Genomic DNA, 25,129 nt, shown 5'->3' with positions numbered 1-25,129 from the left:
CATGCATATATATGTTATCAAAGTTAAAGACTTTTGGAACAAAAGTCATAGAAATATGAGAAAGTAAAAATTTTTGAAATTTAAACTTGTATCTGAAAATAATTGCAATTAATTAATGTGAAAATATACTTCTATTTAAAAACTAATTACACAGTATTTTGTTAAAACTATTGACAGGTATAATAATTAAATAAATGGCGAATGCGCCATTTTGTCTTCCTCTTTCGGATCATTCAAAACATTCAGTTTGTAGGAGTGCGACGATTGTAACTAAATCAGAATTGGTCCCCGCACCAATAATAGAAATCAATGGAACGCTTCGGAAGTGTCTCTCCTTTTGTAACCAATAATTCACGAAAGAAGTAGTATTTTTTATGGTTCGAACTGTAAAATTGGACTTTTACTAGTGATAAAACATTATGCGCTTGAAGGCTGCCTGAATATTAAATTGTTTGGCCGATCCCAGATAAAATATAATTGCGTTATCATCCAGCCATCCCAAATCAAAATCAAATTTTCATCTACTTGTATTCGAATTCGGCCGCCCCCGTTCGGCGGGATTACTTTTTATATTCCGCCGCGCTTCCTAACTGACAGTTTGATAAAGTGGTTGCCATATTTTATAATGCAGAAGAAAATTTGTATTATCTCGAATATTATGACAAACTCGGCCTTATGTATGTATAATAAATACAATTATGAAGTTTTCGTGGGATGTGCGATTTATTTGCCGAGAGTCTTTAAATTATGAACAGCCAGAAATGGGGTGCGAAACTTTTTCGTTCAGATATATTGTGAATTATTACTTCGTGGTTTTTAACTTCTCGAATGCATTTTTTATTGCCGTGTTGCTGCAAACTTTCCGATGCACCCCCCGAGTCGGCGACGTCTAAAAAATCCTCCTTTATCGGACCGTACACAAAACTTTACTTTTGAAACATTATTTTATTAAGATTCATCACCAAGTTTCGCAGCCATTAACCTACGCATTCAATAAATCGCACCGGATTTAACGGAATTTGTTTGTGTTGTTGCCGCCTCTCCAGCGAATTATACGTATATATTTTTACAATTTTAATTAAAATTTATTGCACCCTGCTGATGCCTCAGCGTATCACAATAACGGTTAATGGGGCCCTATAAGGGGGAATATTTATATTTTTACGTATAAACGTCAACCATAAAAATAAATTTATAGGAAAAATACAGCAAACAATAAAGTTAACATTTAAAAATTTGGAAATTGGTGGTTTCCATCCAACACAACTACAAAAGCTGTATCCGTAATCTCAGACAATGGGAGCCGTTATTCACCATTCAACATTATTTTGCAATAGACCAGACCCCATAATAGAGCACCATAATCCTCACATTATATTATAACGAGATTATTTCATCGTGGAAAGTTCGCCGAAATTCACTCAAAAGCGCCGATTCAATATAATATTAATCCGGGACTATTGTTTACAGATCGCAGCAACAAAAATACAAAATCTGTCGGGACTTAAAGTGTAGGCGTGCACAGGGAACGAGGCAGGTTGATCCGGTCAGCTAATGAAGTGTAATCCTGCAATAATGAGCACGGCAGTGCTACGCGTCGATGGGCTTTAGATTTGGCGTCACTTTGGTTGCCGTCGCCTCTCCGCCCGTCGCCCCGTCGCCACCCCCACTGCGGGCGCACACATACAGAGAGGATGTTCTATACAGTTCGCTGATTCCAATTACACACAACAGATAATTACAGTTTGCGTCTGTCGTTATTACCGACATGTAAACATCGGCTCTTTTTGATATCTACTTTAATTGATGGGGCAAGTTTTCTGCCCGAATGGAATTGATTGCCGTACGTTTTATTTGGGATATACGTCATCGGTAAGTCTCGGGTACAGACATATAATTTTTAAGCGGAAATTTGTCAACGAAGTGTTATGGGAAAGTTTAATTAAAAAAAGACGTATTGCATAGTCGCTACAGAAACATTAAAAGCAGATACTCTCGTTAAGTCCCTTTTCTCGAGGTAACTTGGAAAGTGTGGCTTATACCTACAAGAATACATAATTTCTTGGAAAAGGCGTCCCTAATTAATGCAAAGAATTAGGCGGAGATTTAATATAAATGTAAATTTTAACATGATTGCAGTAAATTAATTTTTTAAGACGGGGCATTTAAAGAAAATATTTCTAAATTAAAAAACGTGGCCTCAGGCTTAAGACTGAAATTTGATATGGCATTCGCAGTAAATATATTACACAAAGATAAATATATTATTTAAATATAAAAAACAAAAGTTCTTTTCTAATTATTATTAACGCATTCACCAAAAATTTATGAAAAAAATAACACCAGATTTAATATTTTTGAAATAAAATTAATAGGCCTTGATTTTCACAAACAATAATTATTGAAAAATGAATCTTTCGATAATTATTGTTAATTCTGATATAATAAATTAAATAAAATTTTTGAAAATAATATCTCAACAATAAATGAAGATTATTATTCAAAATGCCCAGAATTTTATTTAATTGCAACCAAATTTTCAGACTGATTTCATTTAGTTCTTTATAAAAATGTAAAAAATCAGTTGGATTAATAACCATGATGATTAAAATGGGGTAAGCAGAAATATTTAATCTAAACTATTTATATTTACGTGCACTAATTGAATAAATCTTTAAAACGTTAGATTTGATATAAAACCAAATGTCAACAAAACATCTAAAATTAATTTTTTCATTGTATCTCATAATTCCCATTTTAAAATTTCTATCCATAAACATGTTATGAATAAGATTGGTGAAACATGTATAATGAAAACATATTTACAAGAAAATTTTTATTTTATTCAACTTTTAAACACTAATCAACTAAATCTTTAAAATTAATGTTTTGATATAAACCTAATATCAAAATATCTATAAAATTAACTTATCTCGTAGTTTTCTATATTTTTCTATATTAAAACTGCTTTCAAAAATATAAAATAACTCAAAGTAAAGTATATTATGTTTTATAATAGTTAAATGTCCAATTAAAAAATAAACAAAATTTATCTCTATAATCTCTAACGAATCAATTGGATGAATCTCTGCATAATAAAAACTCGATAATAAGAAATACTTGATTTTATTCATTTTTAGGCAGTTTAAATTTACGTACACTACTCGAATAAATCTTTAAAATGTACGTTTTATACGTACATTTTTCCATTTCAAAATTAAGGATATATATTCAAAAATTAAAAATCAACCTAAAATTCAAAAGTAAATACATAAATAAAACAAGCTGTGTCAGGATAAAGTTCAACAAAAATAGAACGTACTAAAGTTGTTTAAATAAACGAGGGGAACCCCACCATCAAATGTCCTCTTTTTATACATTTTTTAATTAGTTTTATGTTTATTCCAGGAACGTTGTTTACAATAATTGCATCGTAATTAACATTGATTCGTTGATGTTGTTTTAACGTTAAATTTAATTGAAGGAAAATTATGGTTTGTCAAAAAATGTTTCCCTTTTATTTAGCCGGTTTGTAGCCGGCGAATCATTTTTCATTGGTTGTGTGGAAGCCATTAATTGAAAAAACACAAACAATGACGCGAAAACATTTAAATGGGCACATTTATCTTTTGCGTTAATTCACAGAACTAATTTGCCGTTCGAGTTATGCAGCGCAAAACCACTTGATAATTATAATTCGTGGTCCACACCGCTTCGTTATTTCAAATTCGAACATCGAAATTGGTTGTTTTATTTATTTAGATAGTTGGACGGCGCTTATTTATTTAAATTAATCATCAGAACTTTGTTTTTGTTTCGGCCAACTGAATTGTGGAAATGCGTGGATAAATTAGCGCAAGCTGTGACTTTTCCAATATGTTCGGGGGAAAAATAAACTCGTTTCACTGACACCTGTTTTGCACCAAAGCTGTGTGTGGGTTCTAAAACAAATAACCAAATGATTTGCCATTGTTTTGTTGTGCTTAATGCATTTAATTAAACTCATGTAACAAATGTGGATGGAGGTTCTGAAAAGAACCAACAAGAAGTGTGGCCTAAGTGCCGATAGGTGGAGAATTAGTCGATGCGTATATTTACAAACTATTAGTCCTACAAACACATAGCCACATGCAATATTAATGAGAGTCAAGAACAGTGTGACTGAATTCTCCGACAAATAACCCGCGGTTGTTATTCTATGTAAATTATTCGACCTGGAGGTTGCAAATGAGGCAATAGCGCCCACATATGGCGCAGTTGGAAGCCACCGCTTCCAGCCTCTGTATTATGCAGATTATGTGTACCCAGTCATTATAGCCACTCGAGCGTTTTGTTTGTTCTTAGTCCCACCTCGCGAGAGCTTTTCCCTGTTACAGACTTTTCTTTAGGCGCCCCATTTTCGTCCATCATCTTACACACAGATTAATCGTCCAATAAAACTCATTTTTCTTCATAATTTTTATACAAATAACGTAATAATAATAGAGTTTAACACTGATCTAAAAAAATCCAATGACAAGGCAAGAATATTTGATTATATCATTTAGTATTAGTATGAGAATAAAAAGTCCTTTGAACTGTCGCTGGTATATATAATTTTGTTTTAGCTTTTATCTTTTTCACATCGCTTGTAATATTTTTATGTCATAACTTTAAACAATATTATATATATACATATAAAAAATGATTATTTCTCTACGTGGTTCTTTTTTCAGATATTCCCACCAATGTTCAATATCTTCGATACAATGTTTATAGTGAGAAACGCCAAACCTTTACCTTCTTAATTGAACACATTGCCAAATTTTCAAATTCAAATTGGCCCAAAAGATTTAAATCTGGTGAATTCATTATGAAGTCATTGATTTTGGCATATTCTTCTCCATTGTTTTGATTATTCTTTCATCTCATATGTGAAATAGTTGATCCACGTTTCATCCATTTTTATGAATCGATGCAAAAATTCGGTTTTATTGGTGCCAAGCATGGCTGACACATCCTTATGGCGGACGCCGTTAGAGCTTTTTCATGTTCAAATTTTCAGTGAGCCTACCATTCCTGCCAGATCATGCACTTTTAGTGTACAATCATCTGGAACTGTTTCATGAATTTTTTAACCATTTCTGGTATGGTCATCTTATTTGACTTTCTACTGTGCTACTCAATATTTTACTGTTGTAAAGAAAAGAACATACTCCTCCAGAGTAAGATTCAACTTGTTTTTGATATTGGTGGGACAAGACACCTTTCAAATGAAAGTATATTACACATCACATAAAAATCACTATTGACGTATATTTAATAAATATAAAATATTGTAGTCTTGAAACTTGACACATAAGCTTTTTAAGAATGGTAGTAATCACTAAGGTTGGTTCTAAATCATCCCGTTCATTAAAAATACATTTGGAAAATATAAGTGGTTAACAACAGTTCTTTGATCATTACCATTAAAAATAAAGTTAATGGTAAAAAAATGGTGATGATTTTCGAGCCTGATTTTCCAATTACTTAAAACTTGTCGGTTAATTAGATGCGGTGTATATATCCAACTCCAATGAAAAACACTTAATACTAAATATATTTTCCAAGATAAATGAAGTTTTTCTAAAATCACGTTTCCGGATTGTGGCAATATTTGCCGAGCTGATGAGATATTAAGAATGTAGGTTAGGAGAGGCAAACTGTTGTGTTCGGCGTTGAAGTTTACATAACGCTTTTTAATTTCTTTAACGTTTCAGCCGCGTTACGTCTAAAAGCGGCACCGGGGAGATGAGCGTTTTAAGAGGGTACGAGATGAATCGGACGTAGAGGGCATCGGTGCGGTGAGTGGATCTTGAAAACGGCTGTGCCGTCGGCGTGGCGTTGACGTCTCCCACTCAAGTCTAATGCACATGTTTCGCCATATTCCAGTTTACGTCGTTGTGGCAAAACCTAATGAAGCAATTACTACACCTAGTTTAATTGCGACAGGAACACTCGCTGAGCCATTCCGGCAACCGAGCTCGTTCAGCTCAGCAAACCACATTTAATTTCGAACAATACCAGTGCTTTACATATAATTAAATTTTCTCCTGTAAACCGGCCCTCCTTCTAAGTAAACAATTTACCTTTAATCCCCGCTTGCAACTGACGGCGAACGACAATTGACACGAAACGGCGCCATCAAAGATTTCCATTAACCGCTTCGCCAAACAGCCGCGTCGGATTATTAATAGCCGTGTTATAAGATGAAATTCACTTTCTATACAGCCAAATAGACACATTACCGAACGATACAAAAATCCTTTCCGCCGCTTTAACGACTCCAGCAACAATTTCGATTTAATGGTTAATGAAATTGCTTTATATTAACGTTCAAAACATCTAAGCCTCTAAACGGTCTTAATATTCAGCACGGGCAATAATAATTACTTCCCTTACAACACTATTTAATACATTAATTAAACACAAGCATCAAAGCGAAATCAAAGAAATTCATTAAAAAATCCTTAAACGTAAAGTTACATGAAAAGACAATAAAAAGTTCTTACATTACAACGTTCCTAGACAATGGCTTCAATAAAAATGTACAACTGGTAATACCCGGAGTTTAATTCGACAAATATCGAACACAATTCACCTGTTTTTTCCCTTTAAATCGTCTCCTTAGTTAAATGTGCTGCTCTCAAATCTGGAACCATTCAAACATCCGTCGAGTTTCGACTGGATCTTTTTAAATGAGCAAAACGTTCTATTGAAACGTCGCCTTTCAGACATAAGTGTATCATTTAATTCTCTCGACGGGATTCGTTTTATTTCGACGAATTAAGTGTACTGCTGCTCTTCTTAATCAATACACTGCTTAAAATATTCAAATGCTACGAGGGAGAAAAAACTAATTTAAATTTCAGATGGCCCTGCCATTAAATTTGTCAGAAAGAATTTTAAAATGTATGATATGCGAACTCAAAGGTAATAAATATGTTTCTTTTAGTATATAATTTAGTTTTACATTAATACATGTTGTCTTTAAATGGCCACGGAACACGTACAGAAATTCGACTTTCAGGAGGATGTTAGTCACTGTAAATTTTTAATTTTTTTGCAGCTATTTAATAAACGGAATAATTTATCCTAATTTTGTAGATATATGGGATGGGAGTATTATTATCAAAATATAAATTTAACCTTAATGTAAAACTACACCACCGTGAAATTTATTGAAACTCCGAAATCAGGACCCAGTTTTCGATATTTCGCAGCACATCTGGCATAGTTCACAATGATAAAATAGAGATAGAACACAAACTCCTTTGAAAGATATAAAGTAATGTACGAAAAAATCGCCTTTTATACATTTTTGAAAATCTTTCTTGTATATCAAACATAAAAATGAAAAAAAAAGAACTATATTGTGACAGGAAAATCTTTTAAAACTCATGATACATTATTTTATATGCATAGTGAGCAAATTAGACAATTAATGTCGAATATGTCCTGTTTTTCAATTAGTAATTAACGCCTAAATCCATTCATAGACTAATTCTTTTGTTTCGAACATTTTCCAAAACGTCTGGCCTATTGTTTTACGTACTGGCACCTATCGGCTACTTATAAATTATTCAATTATAAACTTTCTTACTCGTTATTGACAGTAACATCCCAATTTAATAGAAAAATTAATTAATATTTTCCATCAATCGATAACCGATGGGTTACCCGAGGCATTTTGAACTTCACTTTGTCAGACCTGACAATGGCAGGACGTTCTTTTTTGCCGTTGCTAATTTACATTTTCACGTCCCGGTCGCTCTCAGCGAATTAAAAGAAGGAGTTTAATGGAGTCATTTAATTAATGTAGCGATAACTTTGTTTGTTTTAGACGATGACGACAATACGAAGAGAAGAAACGAAAATGACAATTAATTACAAGTTTACGCTCACGAGTAAGATAAATAAATAAGAAAATAATTTTTCTAATTAACACAAAATGAGCGAAAGGAGTGTTAAAAAGATGCCTTGCGGTCGTCGAAAGGATAATCACCTCGACATTATCCATACCCCACAGTTTCTTCCGAGGAATGTTTAAAAGCGTTCGCCGTCAAAACCATTTCGGTTTTCTGATTCTTTTATTGAGTACAGTGAACATTCTCCGGCGTTTATAAAATTCAAATAAGTCCCGGATTTAATAGGAAACGAGACCCAAAGGAAAGTATAAATTCAAACTTTAAATTTCCATTTATATAAATTCGTGTAAATACTAAAAGGGGTTTTATTAAAACAATACAGTATATAAAAGAGGCGAGCGTTGCGAGAGAGGACCCGGCACGGCCTTATTCTAATCCACATAAAACGCTACAGTTCACTAATGTCATCTAAACGTCTCATAATTGTGTATTCATGCATAATATGACATTATTTAAGCCTGCGTTAATCGTTCCCTCCCCATTATGAAATGCTTTTAATATACAGTGATAATTTGGTACACATAAAACGTCGGTTTCTCTTTCCATTCTTGAAGCGTAAACGAGAGAGACGTCGCGATTTTCGGGGGAAAGGCCAAGTCCCGTGTTTACGCCTACGTGGATTAGGGTTTCGTCCTCGAATGATTTTTTCCGTGTTAATTACGAAAGTTTCCAATTGACATACACCAACAAAATATTTATAATAATATTTTGTCGCAACTTTAAAAGAATTTACAACAAATTGTTAAAAGTTTCAGTTTTATTTTCCTTGTTTAATATGCTGATAATTTTGCGGAAAATTTAATGTCTTGCCCTACATATCGTGAACATACTTCATAATATCGCCACGAGAAGTGGGGAAACGGTGTGCCGTAAAAACTTTTATACACATCTAATGAATCCAGGCGATATACATTCGCCATTTTAACCACCATAAAATTTTTCATTGTGTCGCCCAAGATGTCAAAGTGATGGCGTTTGGCATATTGGACCATCAAGCCCGTAAAGTTTGCGGTGTTTAATAAAAAATTGATTTAATCATTTGTGTACAGCGGACGACATCAAAATTCATCTTTCAAAGGTACAATATCAAACTTTTTTAACTAACTAAATTAGATCTTTTATGGCTAATTGATTGCAAAATTTATGTACACAATGTTTCTTAATTAATTAACTAAACAAATTTTGTATAGAGTTTTTAATTTTAAATTTTATTAAGTATTCAATTATAATTTATCATTTGTGGGCCACGGTGTGGCAGACATGTTAATTCGCAGCTCTACTTCGTACAACTTATCATGAAACAGTGGCAATATGTCGACAACAATGGTCCTTACTTACCGGCATAGTTTGGCTCCCGTGCAAGCTATTAATGGCCGCCTGCGCTTCCTGATGTGAACTGTATTTCACGAAAGCACAACCTGGAAAAAATGAAATGCTGTATTTACGAGCTTACAATGGGCGTTCTGCGAAATTACGTTTTCAGTTTTCGGCAAGGAAATACCGTAGTATGTGGAATATGACAAATAAAATATATTCACCACTATGAAATGCAAAATTAACAGGATTGATTGTATATGGAATATTTCTTAATTGATGGAACTCACTTTTTGTATTCCTAATATCAAATTTATCACAATTAAAGTGTTCAACAAGAAATAACAAAGTACAAATTTCAAAATGACTTGCTTTATTTCACATTTCACCCACCACTGAACAACTGATTTGATAACGGGAACACAATCCCTTTGTTATTTTAATAACGTAGATTGTATTGGAATCAATCGATAGTTCTTGTTTATACAATTTTTATATGGCGATAGTGAATGTAAACATGTAGCAAAGTGATTACGATAATGTTGGTACAACAAAAGATATCATAGCCTTCAATTTTATCAGTGATGATGGCAACAGCCTTCAAATGCCATTTATCATCACGTAAGAAGTTCCCCAGATAGAAATGAAACTGTAATAGTGCGTTCTGAAATTGGGCAAGTGTAATTACAAGCTTCTGGGGACTCAGATGGCGGCGTAAATAGAAAACAGCGGTGGGCCACTAGCGCCTTCAAAGGGCTCCCCATTTAGTTCTGTCTGTGACTCAACATGTAATGAACGGAATATTTTTTTGGGACCGAAAACGTTGGCACAGTTGCAGATTAAACAAATTGTCCTTTGTAACAAGGTCAATAAAAATGATTAAAATTTTACTAAATGTTACTAGGTTTTCATATAAATTACTAGATTATTTTTTTCTCAAACGCATTTAATATTGTTATTTGCATTAAGTCCCATGATTCACTTAGAAAACCTTCGATGCATAAAAACGTGGAACAAGCTTATTAGTCGGGTAACCGAGAATTCCTTTCTGGAATTTATCAATTACCAATTTACTTCGTAATTAGAAAAAACGTTAAGGAAAAAATATTTAGCAGCTCCGCCTGACTAATGAAAAAGATCCGCTAGGAAAGATTAAATTTTGTTTTTAATATTGGATTTGTTTTCAGCAACGGCATAATGAATTTTAATTATTTCCTCATTAATTACTGCCGACAATTCGTTTCGAGGTCCGAATTGTAATTAGCTTCGGAATGTAATTCATGCCGTTTAGTTCTATATTAAAAATATATATATTGAATAACTTCAGATTAAATGAAAATGCGTATATTTCATTTCGTTCCGCTTGAACAATGTAAATCAATTCCCGTCTTGGTAATTAAAAACGTTTTCTGCTGAGAAATTAAACCTATTCATATAATCGTGGAGTGGGTTTTATAATTTATTTATAAATGCCTCCTCGACAGGTTTAAAACATAATTTCTCGGACTGAAAGAAACGTTATAATTACAATAAAAACGTACACTATTAAAATGAGGGTAACACGAAAAAGCGGGCCAAAAGTTTAATACAAGTTACCAGGAATGCATAGAGTCAAGGGAAGTTTCGACTTTCAAAAGCAAGCTGCTTAATCCAATCTGATGAATGGTGTTTTTATAAACGGTCTAATTATTATTAAAGTTTAAAAAGGAGCTTAAAATTACATTTTTTCCTAGTTCTTTTGATGTTTAATTTACTTTCTTTTTAAAGTAGGTTACAGAAACAAAGTGCGATTTAAGTTCATTTTAAATTATGAAGAAAATTTCTAATTAAACTTTTATTAAACTCTTAGTTGCATTTTACGATATCAGAAAGTTAAAACGATACAGAAATGGAACCCCACTGTAATCTTAATGAATCCAGGACTATACCTTTATATTTTCCTCGTCTCCTTTATATTAACTCATTTGTCAATTTTATATCTGCTTTAATTTTACTTTCGTTGTTATTACTTTCTTTCTGGTTCGAATTGTTTCGGTTGTCGCATATTTTAAAAAATATTTTTCACTTCAAATTTTTTATTCAGCTGTAATTCTAGAATTTGTTAAAAATCGACATGAACACAAATACGTTCAAGTGTATTTCGCCTGTGTAATTGTTATCTAGATTTTAATTTTTTTAATGGGTAACAACACAGTTATAAAATATATTGATTGAATTTTTCATGTCCTTTGAACGAATGTAAAATTTTTTCGAATGTGCAATCGGATGAAAGCGTTGCAATTCAATTTGAAGCCTTTTTTCGCTAATTAGTTCGAAAACTGTAAGCTCACAGAGACTCTCGATCGAACATGTCAATTAAACTAACTCACTTTTATCAAAATATATAGCGGCTATGTTTTTATAACTGATTTTGTAAAGTGTATTTATCATGTCCGAAATGTTCAATTTAATGCGATTAATTTCGAAATTGAATTAGTAACGCAAATGCAAAATGATTTCAAATATAAATTGATAGTTAATGGCAAAATAAACAATTTAGCCAGAACAAATATAGGCCCAAAACTATTTTCTTTAATTTATTTGACATTATTTATCCATTGGAACAACTGTATTTATTGCGCATCTATTAACGAACCGGCGGCGTTGAATTACATCTCATGTTTAAATTAAAATTTATTCGGAACAGTGTAATAAAATTCGTGAATTGCATTATAAAGAATGCAAAGACTATTTGTCATCCGCATAATAAAAACCGAATAATAAAAATATATACTGCCAAACAAAAATTTAAATTCACCGAAACGGACGTAATTGATGAACATGGGAAATAGATTAAAATGTATTCAAACAAATTTACTATAAATGACTATTTTATATGAAATATTATGAATTTTATTGTGCTACATATTTGTATACGTGAATTGAAAATGATTCTGATTGAAATTTATGTGTGAGCGATTCAATGTACAGCATCCCTTAAAGTAGGAATTGAGTGGGCGAACTTGTACACGCTAGTGCTGAGTAAAATGAACAAAGAAAGTGGTTGATCCTTTTATAATATATACTGCGTGCGAAAAAAAATATAACACCCAGATATAATTGATTTATTCCAATGTTTTTTTAGGAACATATTAACCTATTACTGAATAATAAATAATTGATTAAAAAATTAAATAAAAATTTTAAAGCACAAATTGTCAGAAGCTAATAATTGGTCGGAGCCCCTCTTTGATTAAGGCACTCATTAATGCGTCTTGGCATCGACCTAATGAGATTATCGACATTTTCTTGTGGTATCTCATCCCACACGAACTGAATTTGACGCGTTAGTTCATTCAGAGTTCGTGGAGGGCGCTGCAAATTCCTTAAGCGTTGCCCCGTCATATCGCAATCATGTTCAATTGAGGAAAGGTCTGAAAATCTGGGTGGCCAAGGCAGTAAATTCACATGGGAGACTTCTAGGAAGTCTAATGTATTCCTGACAATATGTAGTCAAAAAACCTTACACGGAGGTAAACATCAATCATCGACGTTGAACTCATCGTGTCCCTGAAGGTCAATAATCTAAAACGACTGTATTGTAGCTCTGTGGTAGCTTCGAGTCTTCCGGAACCTCTTGCTCGTAGGCATGGTCAGTATAAATTACTAAATAAAACAAATCGTGACAAAAACTGAGTACTCGTTCGTGTGCGATACCTTATTTGGCAGATAAGAAGAAAAAAGAATAAAAAACCAATAATACGTTTTTCGATTGACTTCAGATTTTAATCATTTCTTCTATCAATAGGTATGCCATATTTCATGAAAATATCTTAATGCGTTTCTGTGTGTCGCATTTTTTTTGCAGTTAGTATATAACCAGTTTTACAACGTTTAATTCAGTCGAAAGCGGTAGAATACGGAGTTAGGCAAATAGAATGTCTTTGAGTGGTTTTATGGTATTAAAAGCGCAGCGGATGTTCCTGGGCAAGATCAAACAAAAATAGACGAGTGCCACGAAATTATAAACATAGTGTCGGATCGAAACTGGCTGCTCGTAACGGCGTGCATTAATTCCGGAAACGAGATCGGGCCTTTGTTTCGTCGGGAATCGTCAATTAATTTCAGCTCCAGTTCGAAGACCGTGTAAATATACCATACGGAATTCCAATAAATGGAAGGGGAGGACGTCGTTCACTCATAAAATACCTGGAGGATTCTACCCTTATTTGCTCTCTTTTATGGAAAATATTCGTTGGTGTGGGCGAGCTGCCCCAAATTGATCATTTAGTTTATTAAGTAAATACTCTCCAGTTTTATATGATGGACTCGTTGTTTGCTTTAAATTTGCAATACTGTTTTCGACAAATTTGCCATGTTATTTCTCTGTTTGTCTAACTGTTTTTGAACGGCAAGATGTATTTTAATTAGCTGGTTGTTTTCATAGTCGTGCAATAGTTAGATACAAACCAAATCAGTAAAATCAAACTTTAATACATTCGACATGGACAAAATCTCAACTAATTTCCACTTTGAGTGATACATTCGCGTAAATTTTACCGACGAAGCACAGGCGTGCAAAAATCATCGTCGTCAGTGAATACGGGGTATATTTAATAAATTCGAATGCTATTTGAATAAGTAATTTCTGTATTGCATAGGAGAACAGACCAAAAATTTAATATAAGCACCCCTTGGAGCAAGCTAATTTGCATTTCGGAATGTGCTAACAACCCCATGGCCCGGAGCCAGAGCCCCGTGTGTCGGGGGGCGCTGGGGACGGTTGCTACGTTTATTTTCTTGTCCTCAGACGAGGGGGTGCGTGGGACGGGGGAGGTCAGCCCTCCCTAATTTATAAAACATACAACATAATCATTTTTGGTGTGCACCCTTTATTTTTAGCGTGCGACAATTGAATATCTCGAGGTCTCGGTGCTTTTTTGATGTAGTTTGTTGTCGATCTAATTGGACTTTTTGAGGTACTCGATAATTGGATAACGGTTCGACCTCCATTTTAAATTTCCACACCTTTCTGATGAAAATGAGATCAAATCGATTTGGAATGGCGTAACAGGAATCAGTGATAAAATTCTTTCAATTACCATAACGATAAAAACAAAAGTTTATTTTCCGCTTTAACGAACGGAGGGAGATATTGTTAAGTGAGATCCACTAACGAAACATTGTTGTAGGTCGTCTGAAAGACGGGGTTAAATACTTTGAGTGTGTAGACGATGTTCCACATTTTGTGAGCGGATCTTTATTGCGGACATTATTTACAATGTGTAACGTTATGTTGGCAAAGTACAATGGGCCGCTGCACTGAGCGAGTACAATAATTCCCAACACGTGGAAAGGAAGTGCAAGGGAATAATTAATTAGAGACTGAGTGGATAAAGATGCCAAGTCAAATGAAATTAGACAAAACCTATCAAGTATAAGCTAGAAATCAAAACAATAAAGGAATTTTTATCAAATGCAGGGAAATAATTAATTGAAGGAGTGAGTGGATAAAGCTGTAGCGTCACAAAAGAAAATCCAAAGAACGGTGTCACGCAGCGGTAGTTTTCGGGGTTGGAAATCTATTTTGACATTGACGAGATTCAAAATCTCAGTAGGGCCGAGTCCACTCTTTAAAATAAATAAATCCTTGATTCGTGTAGTGCATTTTTTACGTTAGGAGATCGAAAACTCCCTTAATAGAGGCGTCGCCACCTCGGGGATGACGAAATAATCCGCTGGAGACACACTCTTTTCACGTATTCTTGAACTTTTAAATTTAGACAGTTTGTTCCCCTTCGAGCGACAACAAGTTAGGACGTTAGTTTGAAAGCAAAGAAACCGGGAATCCGTCTTAATTTCACCACCTTCCTTCCTTTATGTGTTCCGCCGCACCGGCAACAGCCTGTTCATTAAAAACACATCATCACTCGGAAAACTTAAAAATATTTATGGCCACGTCACTCCTTAATCATCGGAACTGGCAAGCGGTTTTCAGACATAAAAGTAATTTTACCAGTCACCTTCGTCCTTCCTTTATCTCTTTTTCCTAAAGACACGTATACATCTTTCAAAATTCAAACCATTTAATTTTTACTATGAAATTATTAAACTCTAAAAACTAGATAATTTTACTACAACAAAAATATAATAATAAATAATCAAACTAATGAAATTTTAAATATGATAATTAATAATGAAAATTGTTAATTGAATTTGGCATAAACCATAATTAACGTGCATTTAATATAGAGTTAAAATCATATTTATAATTATATTTCCCAATAATTATTTTAAAAACTATAGAGCTAATATGAAATGACATCGGTTTAACGACGAATGCGGTAATTAAATCGGCTGCAATTACAAACGTTTTTAAATATGTTTGTTTTAATTGGTAATGAAAATATAACAAATATTATATTTGTGACGCCAGTACCAAGTTAAGACATAGATGTTGAATTGAGAACACTCGTAACTAGTTTAAAACATAATAAATATGGGGACAATTTATAAAATTTGTAAAATTAAAATTGTAAAGTTTAATCGTACCGATTTTGGCACCGTTACGTTAAACTGTTTCATAAATAAACTACTGACATCCTGTATACACCCAGAAAGAACTAACTCGACATCTGGAACAAAGCTGCCGCAAAATCTATTAGTGTTTTTAGTTATTTGAGTCGTACGACGAAACATTTTATTTCATATTGGACAGTAACTAAATACAATATGCTATATTGTGTGTTATTAATTTTAAGAAAAACAATTTCTTTCGACACATGGCAAAATTATAAACCCCACAAAGAAAAACAGGAGATTGGAGTGAATTCAGAATGTGGTTTCTCCCTTGATATATCGGGATAAACTGCCGGCGCTTTTAGAACAAAAAGCAATTTATCGGGCCCGGGCGTAATTAAATTTTAAAAAAAATCTTTCATTGCCATCATTCAATTTTCGTTTTGGGGTCCGCAGAATTCGGTCCCGTTCCTCACGCTCAATTCTTTATTTAGGCGGACACAAAGGCAGTCGACGAACAAATAAAAATTTTAAATACACAGCGCCAAAGGAACAAAAATCTGTTTCTGACTGTTACTTGACTGGTGTTGAGTAAAAAGGCATTACCTTTTGGAAGTTCTGGCTTTGTGCAGTTTATGAAGCAGAAAAAGAACTTGTGTTGTTATTATTATTTTCTGTATGGAAAGCCCCATTCACGATTTTAATTTAACTCCATATATGCTGAATGTTTTAAATTGAATTGTCTCGTTTGGAAATAACTTCGTTTAAGGACTTTTGTCCGTTTATCTTTTGCAAGAAAATATTAAAGTTGAAATGAGATGGAATTTACGTTTCGAGGCACACACGCAGGTCCTTCAATTAGTTTTTACAATTAAACTATATAAGAGCTCCTTGTTGTTAACGTCATACAATTTACCTAGATCATCCTTAATGAAACTGTGTAGGTCTGTTGTCATTTAGAAAAAAAATTAAAGGAAACAAATATTGAGAAACAAAGCGAAAAATAAAACCCACTACACGATTTCCATATAAAATTGTATCACGAAGGGAATGCATTTCAGTTTTAATATACCATAATAACCACCTTGACATTCGTAATTTTTTATGGCATGTGGGTTAGACCTGAGAAGCTCGTTTGTAAAAATCCGTGCAAATTCGAAGGAACAGACGTTCTCTATTACTGTCAACTTTAATTTAGATATACACGAGTATTCCCAACCAAGATAGAACATGAACATAATTGCATGCTTCGCCTGCTTCCGAGACCCACTTTCAAAGGAATATAAAATTTTTATTTATTGCTTTATTTCAAATTCATTCCTGTCACTGCGAATACAACGTAATAAATATTAGGGAGTTCCTTAATAATATCTTTCTTTTCACATTAATATCAAAGCACATGTATCCCCTCCCCCTCAGTTCTTTTAAGGGATGATTAAAGTTGCCGTCTTGTTCGCCGGAAAACAGACAATTATAATAGAATGGAAAATTTGACGATTTTATTAACGTGCCTGGCGTTATTAATTTTGCATTCCATTTTTATCCTTATTCTCATGAATGTTTCATTTCCACAATGCGGATAATCCGGAATTTGATACTCCTTCAGGAAAGAAAAAAATAAAAAATAAATAAAATTTCATTTACCTTTGCTCGCGCCGTCAGGTCCCCTCAAAATGGTGCACTCCTCTATGTTTCCGAATGGTGCGAATAATTGCCGTACATCTTCTTCGGTTTGTTGCTTACTGAGCATACCCACAAACAGCTTTCGATCTGCGAAAAGAGAGAAACAGAAAGGCACACATTAGAACACGACACACGGGCAAATTTTCTGTCAAATCGAACATAGAAACATATCTAACGAAAGTGCAATTCAGTATACAACAGCGGAATCTCTATAAAGGAGCTGTTTCAAATTTGAGGGATTTCTTATAATAGTGAGGACGGTTAATTTTGATTTTCTGAGTTTTTAAACTTACGGTTCGAATGACGATTTAACTCTGAGGCCGTTTTATCCTTGCTCTTAGTTAAATCTTTCTTTAAAACCGTACAAAATAAAAGAACAATGAAACCGTACCCCAAATCGGTTACTGTAAATCTGAATTTGAAAATATTTCAAGGGCCCTAAGCAAAGAGGTGAATTTCGCTGACATTGTTTAAAAATAGCGTTGTACAATGGTCGGCCTTAAGTGATTATAAGAAATCTCCCGGACCTGAAACTCGCTTCCCAGCATCCACCATTGCAATTGTTCTCTAATATCGACACTCAAGGTACGAGCCTAGGAGCTAGCGTTTGATGTTAGTGGATCTATTTATCAGGATGGCGGAAAGGGATTTAAAGGTTTTAGAGGGACGAGTGGTCTACAGTAATTGGATCAAAGTTGCTTTTCTGTCGACGCAACAACACACAGCAACGGGGGGGCCAGTAGGAAAAGAGGGACGACGTTTCCGAGAGTTGACCGTCGAAACGTAACACACGAATAATTGAAAATAACTCTTTATTGTTTTCGGTGCGCCGAATTACTTTGGCCGGATTAATGGACGGGTCTTTGTTTTCTTCGCTGCGATAGTATTTAAAGAGGATGTCCAGTGGTGCCCGAGGAAATCTGATTTCTGTTCTGTTTTATTTGATGAGAAGTAATCATCTGATTCGTAGTCTAATTAGATCAAGCCCGTTTCAATATGTGTGATTTAAGAATTCATTACGATGTGTTTGTTATATTGCTATTAGATTATTGATTTTCATTATCTCAGTGTGATTGCATCAAATCAATAATTCGAATCACCATGTTTGCCTAAGAGATAGTAAGTAAGCTTCTAAATGTTACATAGGTATGTAATAAATTTATGTTCTCACATTTGCAGAATTAATGAAACAACCATACAAAAATTTGTTAATTTATACAGATTATTTTTGCTCCACTGAGTTCTTTTATATTCCACTTTATCATACTTTCAGGGCCGAAATATTGCAAATTTACACGCATGTTCAGAAGCTAGTAGGACTACCCAATGAATTACATACACTTCGATGACGATAAATTAAATTTCCCAACACTTCGTGTCTTTTTTAATTTAATCTAAAAGATTGTAAATATCATCGCGTGCGAGAGTCCCGGACTGGAAGCGCTGTTTTGTGTTTAAGTGGGCTCTTTAGTGCGTCGAAAATATATTACCAGTCTTTCAAAAAAGGTCGATATTATGGTTTCTAACGGAGCAATAGAGTCAGAAAGTTTTTATCATCTCCTAAATTGAGGGCGCTTTATATAGGCCGACGTCCTTCTCCCAGTAATCACCCCCCTTCGCCTCCAGGGGATTCCAGGGTACAGCCACGTAAAAACAAACAATCTACCAGAGAAACCCATTACTTTATTTAATTAGTTTTAGGTTTCTATTATTATAAAAAAATTCTTTTATATTGATTCGATGCAATCAACTAGACGACCAACGTAATTAGGATCGCAGCTAATCGACTTCTGATGTGTACGATTATTATTTTATATATACAAATACGGTCTTTCATTATTTACAGAGGAAGAAAAGAATAGGTATGAGGTAAAAGGGTACATGACAGTGCTCGGTTGCGTTGTAACAAAATACAAGGTGCTAAAATCGCAGTACGTCACTTTAACAGACTGTAGTACAAAATTGCAAAAAATAAATCAATCAGTAATTACTTTAACCAACCTGTTAAAGTTTGGTTCGCATTGACACCCTGTACATCCGGCGTTACACTGACCAAATACTTACCAGCCCATTTGGCACCTAGCGTGCACTGAAACCAGTACAGCAACTTTGACATTGTGGTTTTTTTTTTTGGTGAAAAACAAAAAAAAAATTAAAAAGAGGGTAAATCTCGAAGCAGCTGTACTACTGTTTTTAGAACACATGGAGATTTGCACTATACATTCAGAGGGTGTGTTGCCAGACGGGTTCGAGCCGTATTTAAAAAATCTAATTCAAAGGGGTCAGTCAGTCGGTAAGTTTTGTGTTAGTGGTGTTTTGATGGTTTCAGTTTCAGTGTTAAGGGCATTTTCGTGTTAATTTCGATGTATTATTTTAAAATAGATTTTTTAAACGACGCAATTTAATGTTTTTTAAATTATAATCATATTTTTGCCTATAAACAAGTCAAACTAAACAATAAGAGTACCAACCAGTTTAGCATTGACTAAAATAATACATTCAAAATGTATTAAATTAGTCAATATAATTGTATTATATACCTCGATATTAAATTTAAATTATAATCCAATTTATATATTTATAGAATATACATTTAAAATGTTAATATTATATTTGAAATTAATCGTTCATTGGCAATGTTACATTAGAACTCTATTAATGTTTTGTTTTAATTTAGTTTAGCGATATCATTATGATTCGCTATTAAGTAATTATAAATTACATTTAAATTAGCTGGTTTCATGTTGTAAGGGTTGTGCTCCAAAATTACATGAATAATTTATGTATCAATAATGTTTCGAATAAAAGTACTCACCAACATGGTATAAAATATTTCTATAACAATACGGTAAAGTGCATTATTGTCTCGTATTTAAATTACAAAAAGGTAGTTTGATATTGTAATGTATTGTTTTATTTCATTATGCCCTGTAAATTTATAAACAGTATTTATTATTTTATTAGGAAATTCATCCCTAACGACGTAATTAATTGTGTATTAATTAACTCATCACTGGTATTCTCACTCCGCCAGATTTTAGTGTTTAAGAGAATTTCATGTATTATTTCCAGGTAATGAATGGACTATAAAACTGTAAAAGAGATAACTGCTAATCAAGAGGTACTCCTAACGAATAAATAAATGAAAAAACAACAGAAACAGCTAACAGTTGAAGTAGAGTGCTAGTCTGACAACACATCAAAGGTACACAACGTCTAGACATACATCGAAAGAACGAGCTGACCATTGCTGCACAGGAACAACGCAACGCACTACAACAGTTTCTAATACGCACGACACTGTCATAACGCCACAACAAGAAGGAGACATTGGGACGGGGTCTTACTTGACCGGGTCCAGAGGCGGATCGGGCGGGAGGAGGCTAGCTAAATTTCTCACTCCTCGTTACCTTGCAGCCCTACTTCCGGCAGACGCCGCCGCTGCTGTTCACGTTCGCCATCGCGAGCTCTGCAATCAGAACAGATCTACCAGCGGCGTCCCTAGCCCTAGACCTGGACCTGGGTGTCTACGCCCAGACCAGGCCTAACTCAATTCCTCCACCAAAATTTCCAAGTGTTCGCTCACATTGTAACAAACGAACTCTTCTAGTTCCTTTCCTCTGCTATTTCGCAATTTAATTAATTTATTTTGGCTTAGCGGAGCTAGAAAGTCGTTTGTTACAAAGTGGTTCTGTACCTTTCCACCTGGTACTTCTTCACTTTTGCTACTTCTACAAGCCCGTTCTATTTTGAATTGTGTTAACTGATTGACGAAATATTGTCTAAACGTTGAAGTATCTTCTAGATTATATGGTAATACGCATCATCTACAGAAATAAAGAGGAAATTTCTGTAAACAACGCCAGAGATCTAAACTATCTAAATGAAGATAAGAAATTTTTGGAAATAGAATTCTTACCAATTCACCTATTTACGTACCGTCTATATACATACTTACATAACATTATGAGTTGTGTTAATACATTTCATTTGTTAATTATACATAATATCCCATTTAAATAGGACTACTCCAAACCCTCTTACCAGTACTTATTAATTAGATTATTAGTTTAACACCAGACCATGCATAAATATTGTATTCTGTACTAATTAGTTTTCCTTAATAGATTCAGTAGTGGTTTTGGGATCCGTTAATCGGATCTGCTACACAAAAAATCGTGTTAAAGGTCTCGTGCGGCTAGATCTTGATTTTTATCACGCACACTTAAGGAAAACAACTGTACTATTAATAAAGGCGCTTGGAATAAATCAACACGGTACACCGGTGACATGAACTCGTTTTCTGTTATGTGTATAAGGGAGCTTTTATTGAAGACGGATTTAAATAACAAGGGTAACAAAGCTGTCGTGCTTTCACCCGTAATTATAGTTTCTATCACTTGTTGTAGATTTAGGGCTACTCCGAAAATATATTATATGCTATTCAGAGCTTTATCTGAAATTTCGCCTATAATAATTAATAATTTTCTTATTTCAAAAATTTTATAATACCCTCATTACTTCAAAAGAATTAATTGTTGGAAGTTCAACATCTATAATAAAAGAAGCTTTTAATCAAGTGTTCCATTTTAATAGCATTCGGCTCATTACTTTTTATTTGGTCGGTATTCGTGGACTGATCAATAAATAAGAGCCGTAAAGAGATACAACTGGGGCCGATAAATCAAATAAGGAAACAATATACATTGTAAGCAGAAAAAATAATTAAGACGGCAAAGACAAGGAGCGGGTAGTAAATGTTTTATCGGGAATAAAACCAATAAAGCGGAATAGTGTCTTTAAAATCCTTTATTCGGTAGGATTCTTATGTTAGGGAAATTGAATATCCAGGATCGCGTTCATTCCTTACAGTAAATTGCCACATTTACTTAAACTTTACGAATTTCGGCGACTGTTGCTGACTGATGTTTCCCTTTTGTCTTTCACTACTCTGGTTTATGAACTCTCTATGTCTTCCACTCCCCTGAATTGATAACCAATGTCTCCTGACTGGGTTTTAAAAGTGCTCCCATCTTAACTTCAACCTTATCTCGTTTCCACGCTGTATGTTTTCTATTGCGTCTTTCTCCGGCGCTTAATTATGTCCCTGAATCAAGCTCCTCAAATATTCAGGCGTATTTCGGGAACAATCAATTCCAGTTAAATATTTCATTCGCGTCGGAAGCACGTACACGAGGAAAGACACTCAATAGATAGAAAAGTCCTGATGAAATTAGATAAACATTTCATCAAAATATGCACGTACAATCGAATAAAACACACACAAATTAAATCGCAAACTAGCACCGATTGATAAGAGCGATATTTAAAAATAAAAAAAAATAATTAGAATGTTAAATAAATCGTCTTACAAATAAGCCAAGGTAAACTTTAAGATTTTTAATAAAAGAATAACATATTTATATGGGTACGTTTTGCCAGGTAAGAAGTTAAGCCTTTCGAAAAATAAAATGAAGGAAATTAAGGCCAAATTAAAAAACAACATTGACACAGACGGCCCATTTTTAGTATCTCTTAACAAAAAGTGGGTGTTTAATGACAAAACTTGAATGGAAAACTCACTTATCGTCATGATCTAAACAAATAATTAATCCTATATCTTCCTAAAATCGGAGGCAGCTATTTTCGCGACTAATTTAATTATATCTTTAAAAGGATCCGAGATAATCTCATTTTGGTGTTTTAGATCATAAATTTTTATTTTGTCGAAATTCCACTTAACTCTATTAAAGACTTTAATGGATGGAACTCTTTATTCTCTGTGACACTGCATCTTCTACATAATAAATGGATATTTAATTCAAAGAAATAATTTGATATAATTTAGGTTGATCCTCATAACCCCTGTGCGTTCATAAAATTTTTACTTATTTCAACGTTTTGGAAACACCAGCCAACCCAAATTGACACGAGGAGCGCAAGCGAGCGTAATTCCGGCCACGGTATTTATTATTTAGCTGCAAAGTATAGCTGGAAAGCAGCCGCCCCCTTTTCATTGTCAGGTATTATAAAGTGGCGTTTGTAGGATGCGTGAACGTCACAAACAGTGTGACAGAAGCGCGTGCACATATCACTTGAGATAAGAGGCCTCCGTTGATTAATGTAAATACCTGCATTCAGCAATTGTCGTTTGCATTCCTTTCATCTTAAATTGTATGTTCAGTGCTTGCTCATCTCTCTTCTCTCGTGCGAGTTTTCCGTCACAAGTACCTCTACAAATTATTACTTATAAGTCCCGCAAGCCCGCCTCTCTTTTGCTCTTTTCCTGCATTTTATTTCCTAAGGAGCTCTAAATGTTGTCTTTCGAGGGCTTTTCGTTTCGCTTGCTTGCCCGACACACGCCTACCCCACAACAATTAGCGGCCTACACAGCTCCAAAATGAAAATGAGTACACTAATAATTTATTGATTATGTGGGAGCAATAACATAACTATAAAATCCGAAGGGGCAATTAATCCAAATCTAATTTCGTGAGCGCAAATTTCATTATGTCTCCTGAGCTTACCGCGTGGAAAATCTGAAGCTAGTCAATAATTATGTTAAACATAGATTATCAAATTATTGCGCACCTGTGTACCTTTAACGATGATCAAGTTTATCTTTGCATAAATGACGTGAAACAGAATCTCTATCAATCTGTATATCTGCAGTAAACACTGTGCAAACTAATAACCAATTAACCAGTTTTTGTAAAGCTGTGACATAGTTAATTTTGATTATACAGATAATTTGGAATTATGGATTCATAATTATATAAAACATTACATTTACATTTATTCAAAGCTGCATTCAGAATTCCTGTTCGGATATTTCCCCGGAATAACTGCCAGCATGGATCATTACATTAACGAAATGCGTTTTTAGAATTCCATGACAACTATAAAATGTTAATAACAATTTCCACTACACAGAATCCGAATAGAATTTTTACGTGTACCATAAATGACCCATTTAAATGTTTGCACCTGTACGCGTTCTATTTTTGTACACAATTACAGTACGGCAACATCGATACGAACGTATCTGTTACCGAGGACCGAAGTTTATCGAAATGGGCTTTAGTTTTCCCCAGACTGGGGCGCTACAAATGTTTGACATACGATAATAGGAGCTGATAAGGCCCATTGTTTGGTTTCCACCACCTGTCATTCAATCCATCATTTTCGCCTCGATCATTTGTTAAGTCGGGTCCGTTTTTTGCTCGTTATCCACTCCTTAAGTTTTTCCACTGACCCTGCGGTAATCGATGGTAGTTAAAAGTTTTCTCCGAACTCGATATTTTCATTTTCGGCGGATTTTAGCACATCAAATTCGTTTCGATGCTCCGGCCGCAGATTTCTTTCACAGATGTCACTATTGAAAATTTGAGCAAAATTTTTCAGTAGTTTCAGTCTTTTTAAATAACATAATTTGCCTTTTCGATATCTCACACCAGAATCTGGAGCAATTAACTTCGTTCCATCCTTCTTTCTCGTATCTAAAGTCAAAAAAGGACGTTGGTATTTGAAAAATTATCTATCAGTTCCAGTCATGAATGTAGCCTTTAAAAAAACCTTCCAGCAATTTACGATTTTAATACAATAATGAGTTCAGCATTCAATGGGTCCTAGTTTCTCCCACGTGAAAAGCCGACGTCGCAATTGGAACGGAATTATTCGGCAAT

General features: G+C 34.1%; 1 protein-coding gene across 6 annotated transcripts in view; it reads right to left on the bottom strand.

Moving 5' to 3' along the window:
* LOC109608656 (CUGBP Elav-like family member 4) overlaps positions 1 to 25,129 on the bottom strand; it is a 334,021-nt gene that overhangs the window by 18,721 nt on the left and 290,171 nt on the right. For 5 of the 6 annotated variants that reach the window (XM_049964225.1, XM_020025167.2, XM_049964226.1 and 2 more), the window contains 2 exons: positions 17,406 to 17,531; positions 9,288 to 9,367 (listed from right to left, as the gene is read on the bottom strand). In XM_049964225.1, coding sequence (XP_049820182.1) covers positions 9,288 to 9,367; positions 17,406 to 17,531 — 206 coding nt within the window. Of the gene's footprint in view, positions 1 to 9,287; positions 9,368 to 17,405; positions 17,532 to 20,791; positions 20,914 to 25,129 lie in introns of those variants that run through there. The other variant, XM_020025169.2, reaches the window with a different exon arrangement.

Source organism: Aethina tumida, chromosome 3 (assembly GCF_024364675.1).
Source record: "Aethina tumida isolate Nest 87 chromosome 3, icAetTumi1.1, whole genome shotgun sequence".
Taxonomy (NCBI): Eukaryota; Metazoa; Arthropoda; class Insecta; order Coleoptera; family Nitidulidae; genus Aethina; species Aethina tumida.
The sequence above is the reverse complement of the archived record's forward strand: the minus strand, read 5'-3'. Positions and strand labels throughout refer to the sequence as shown.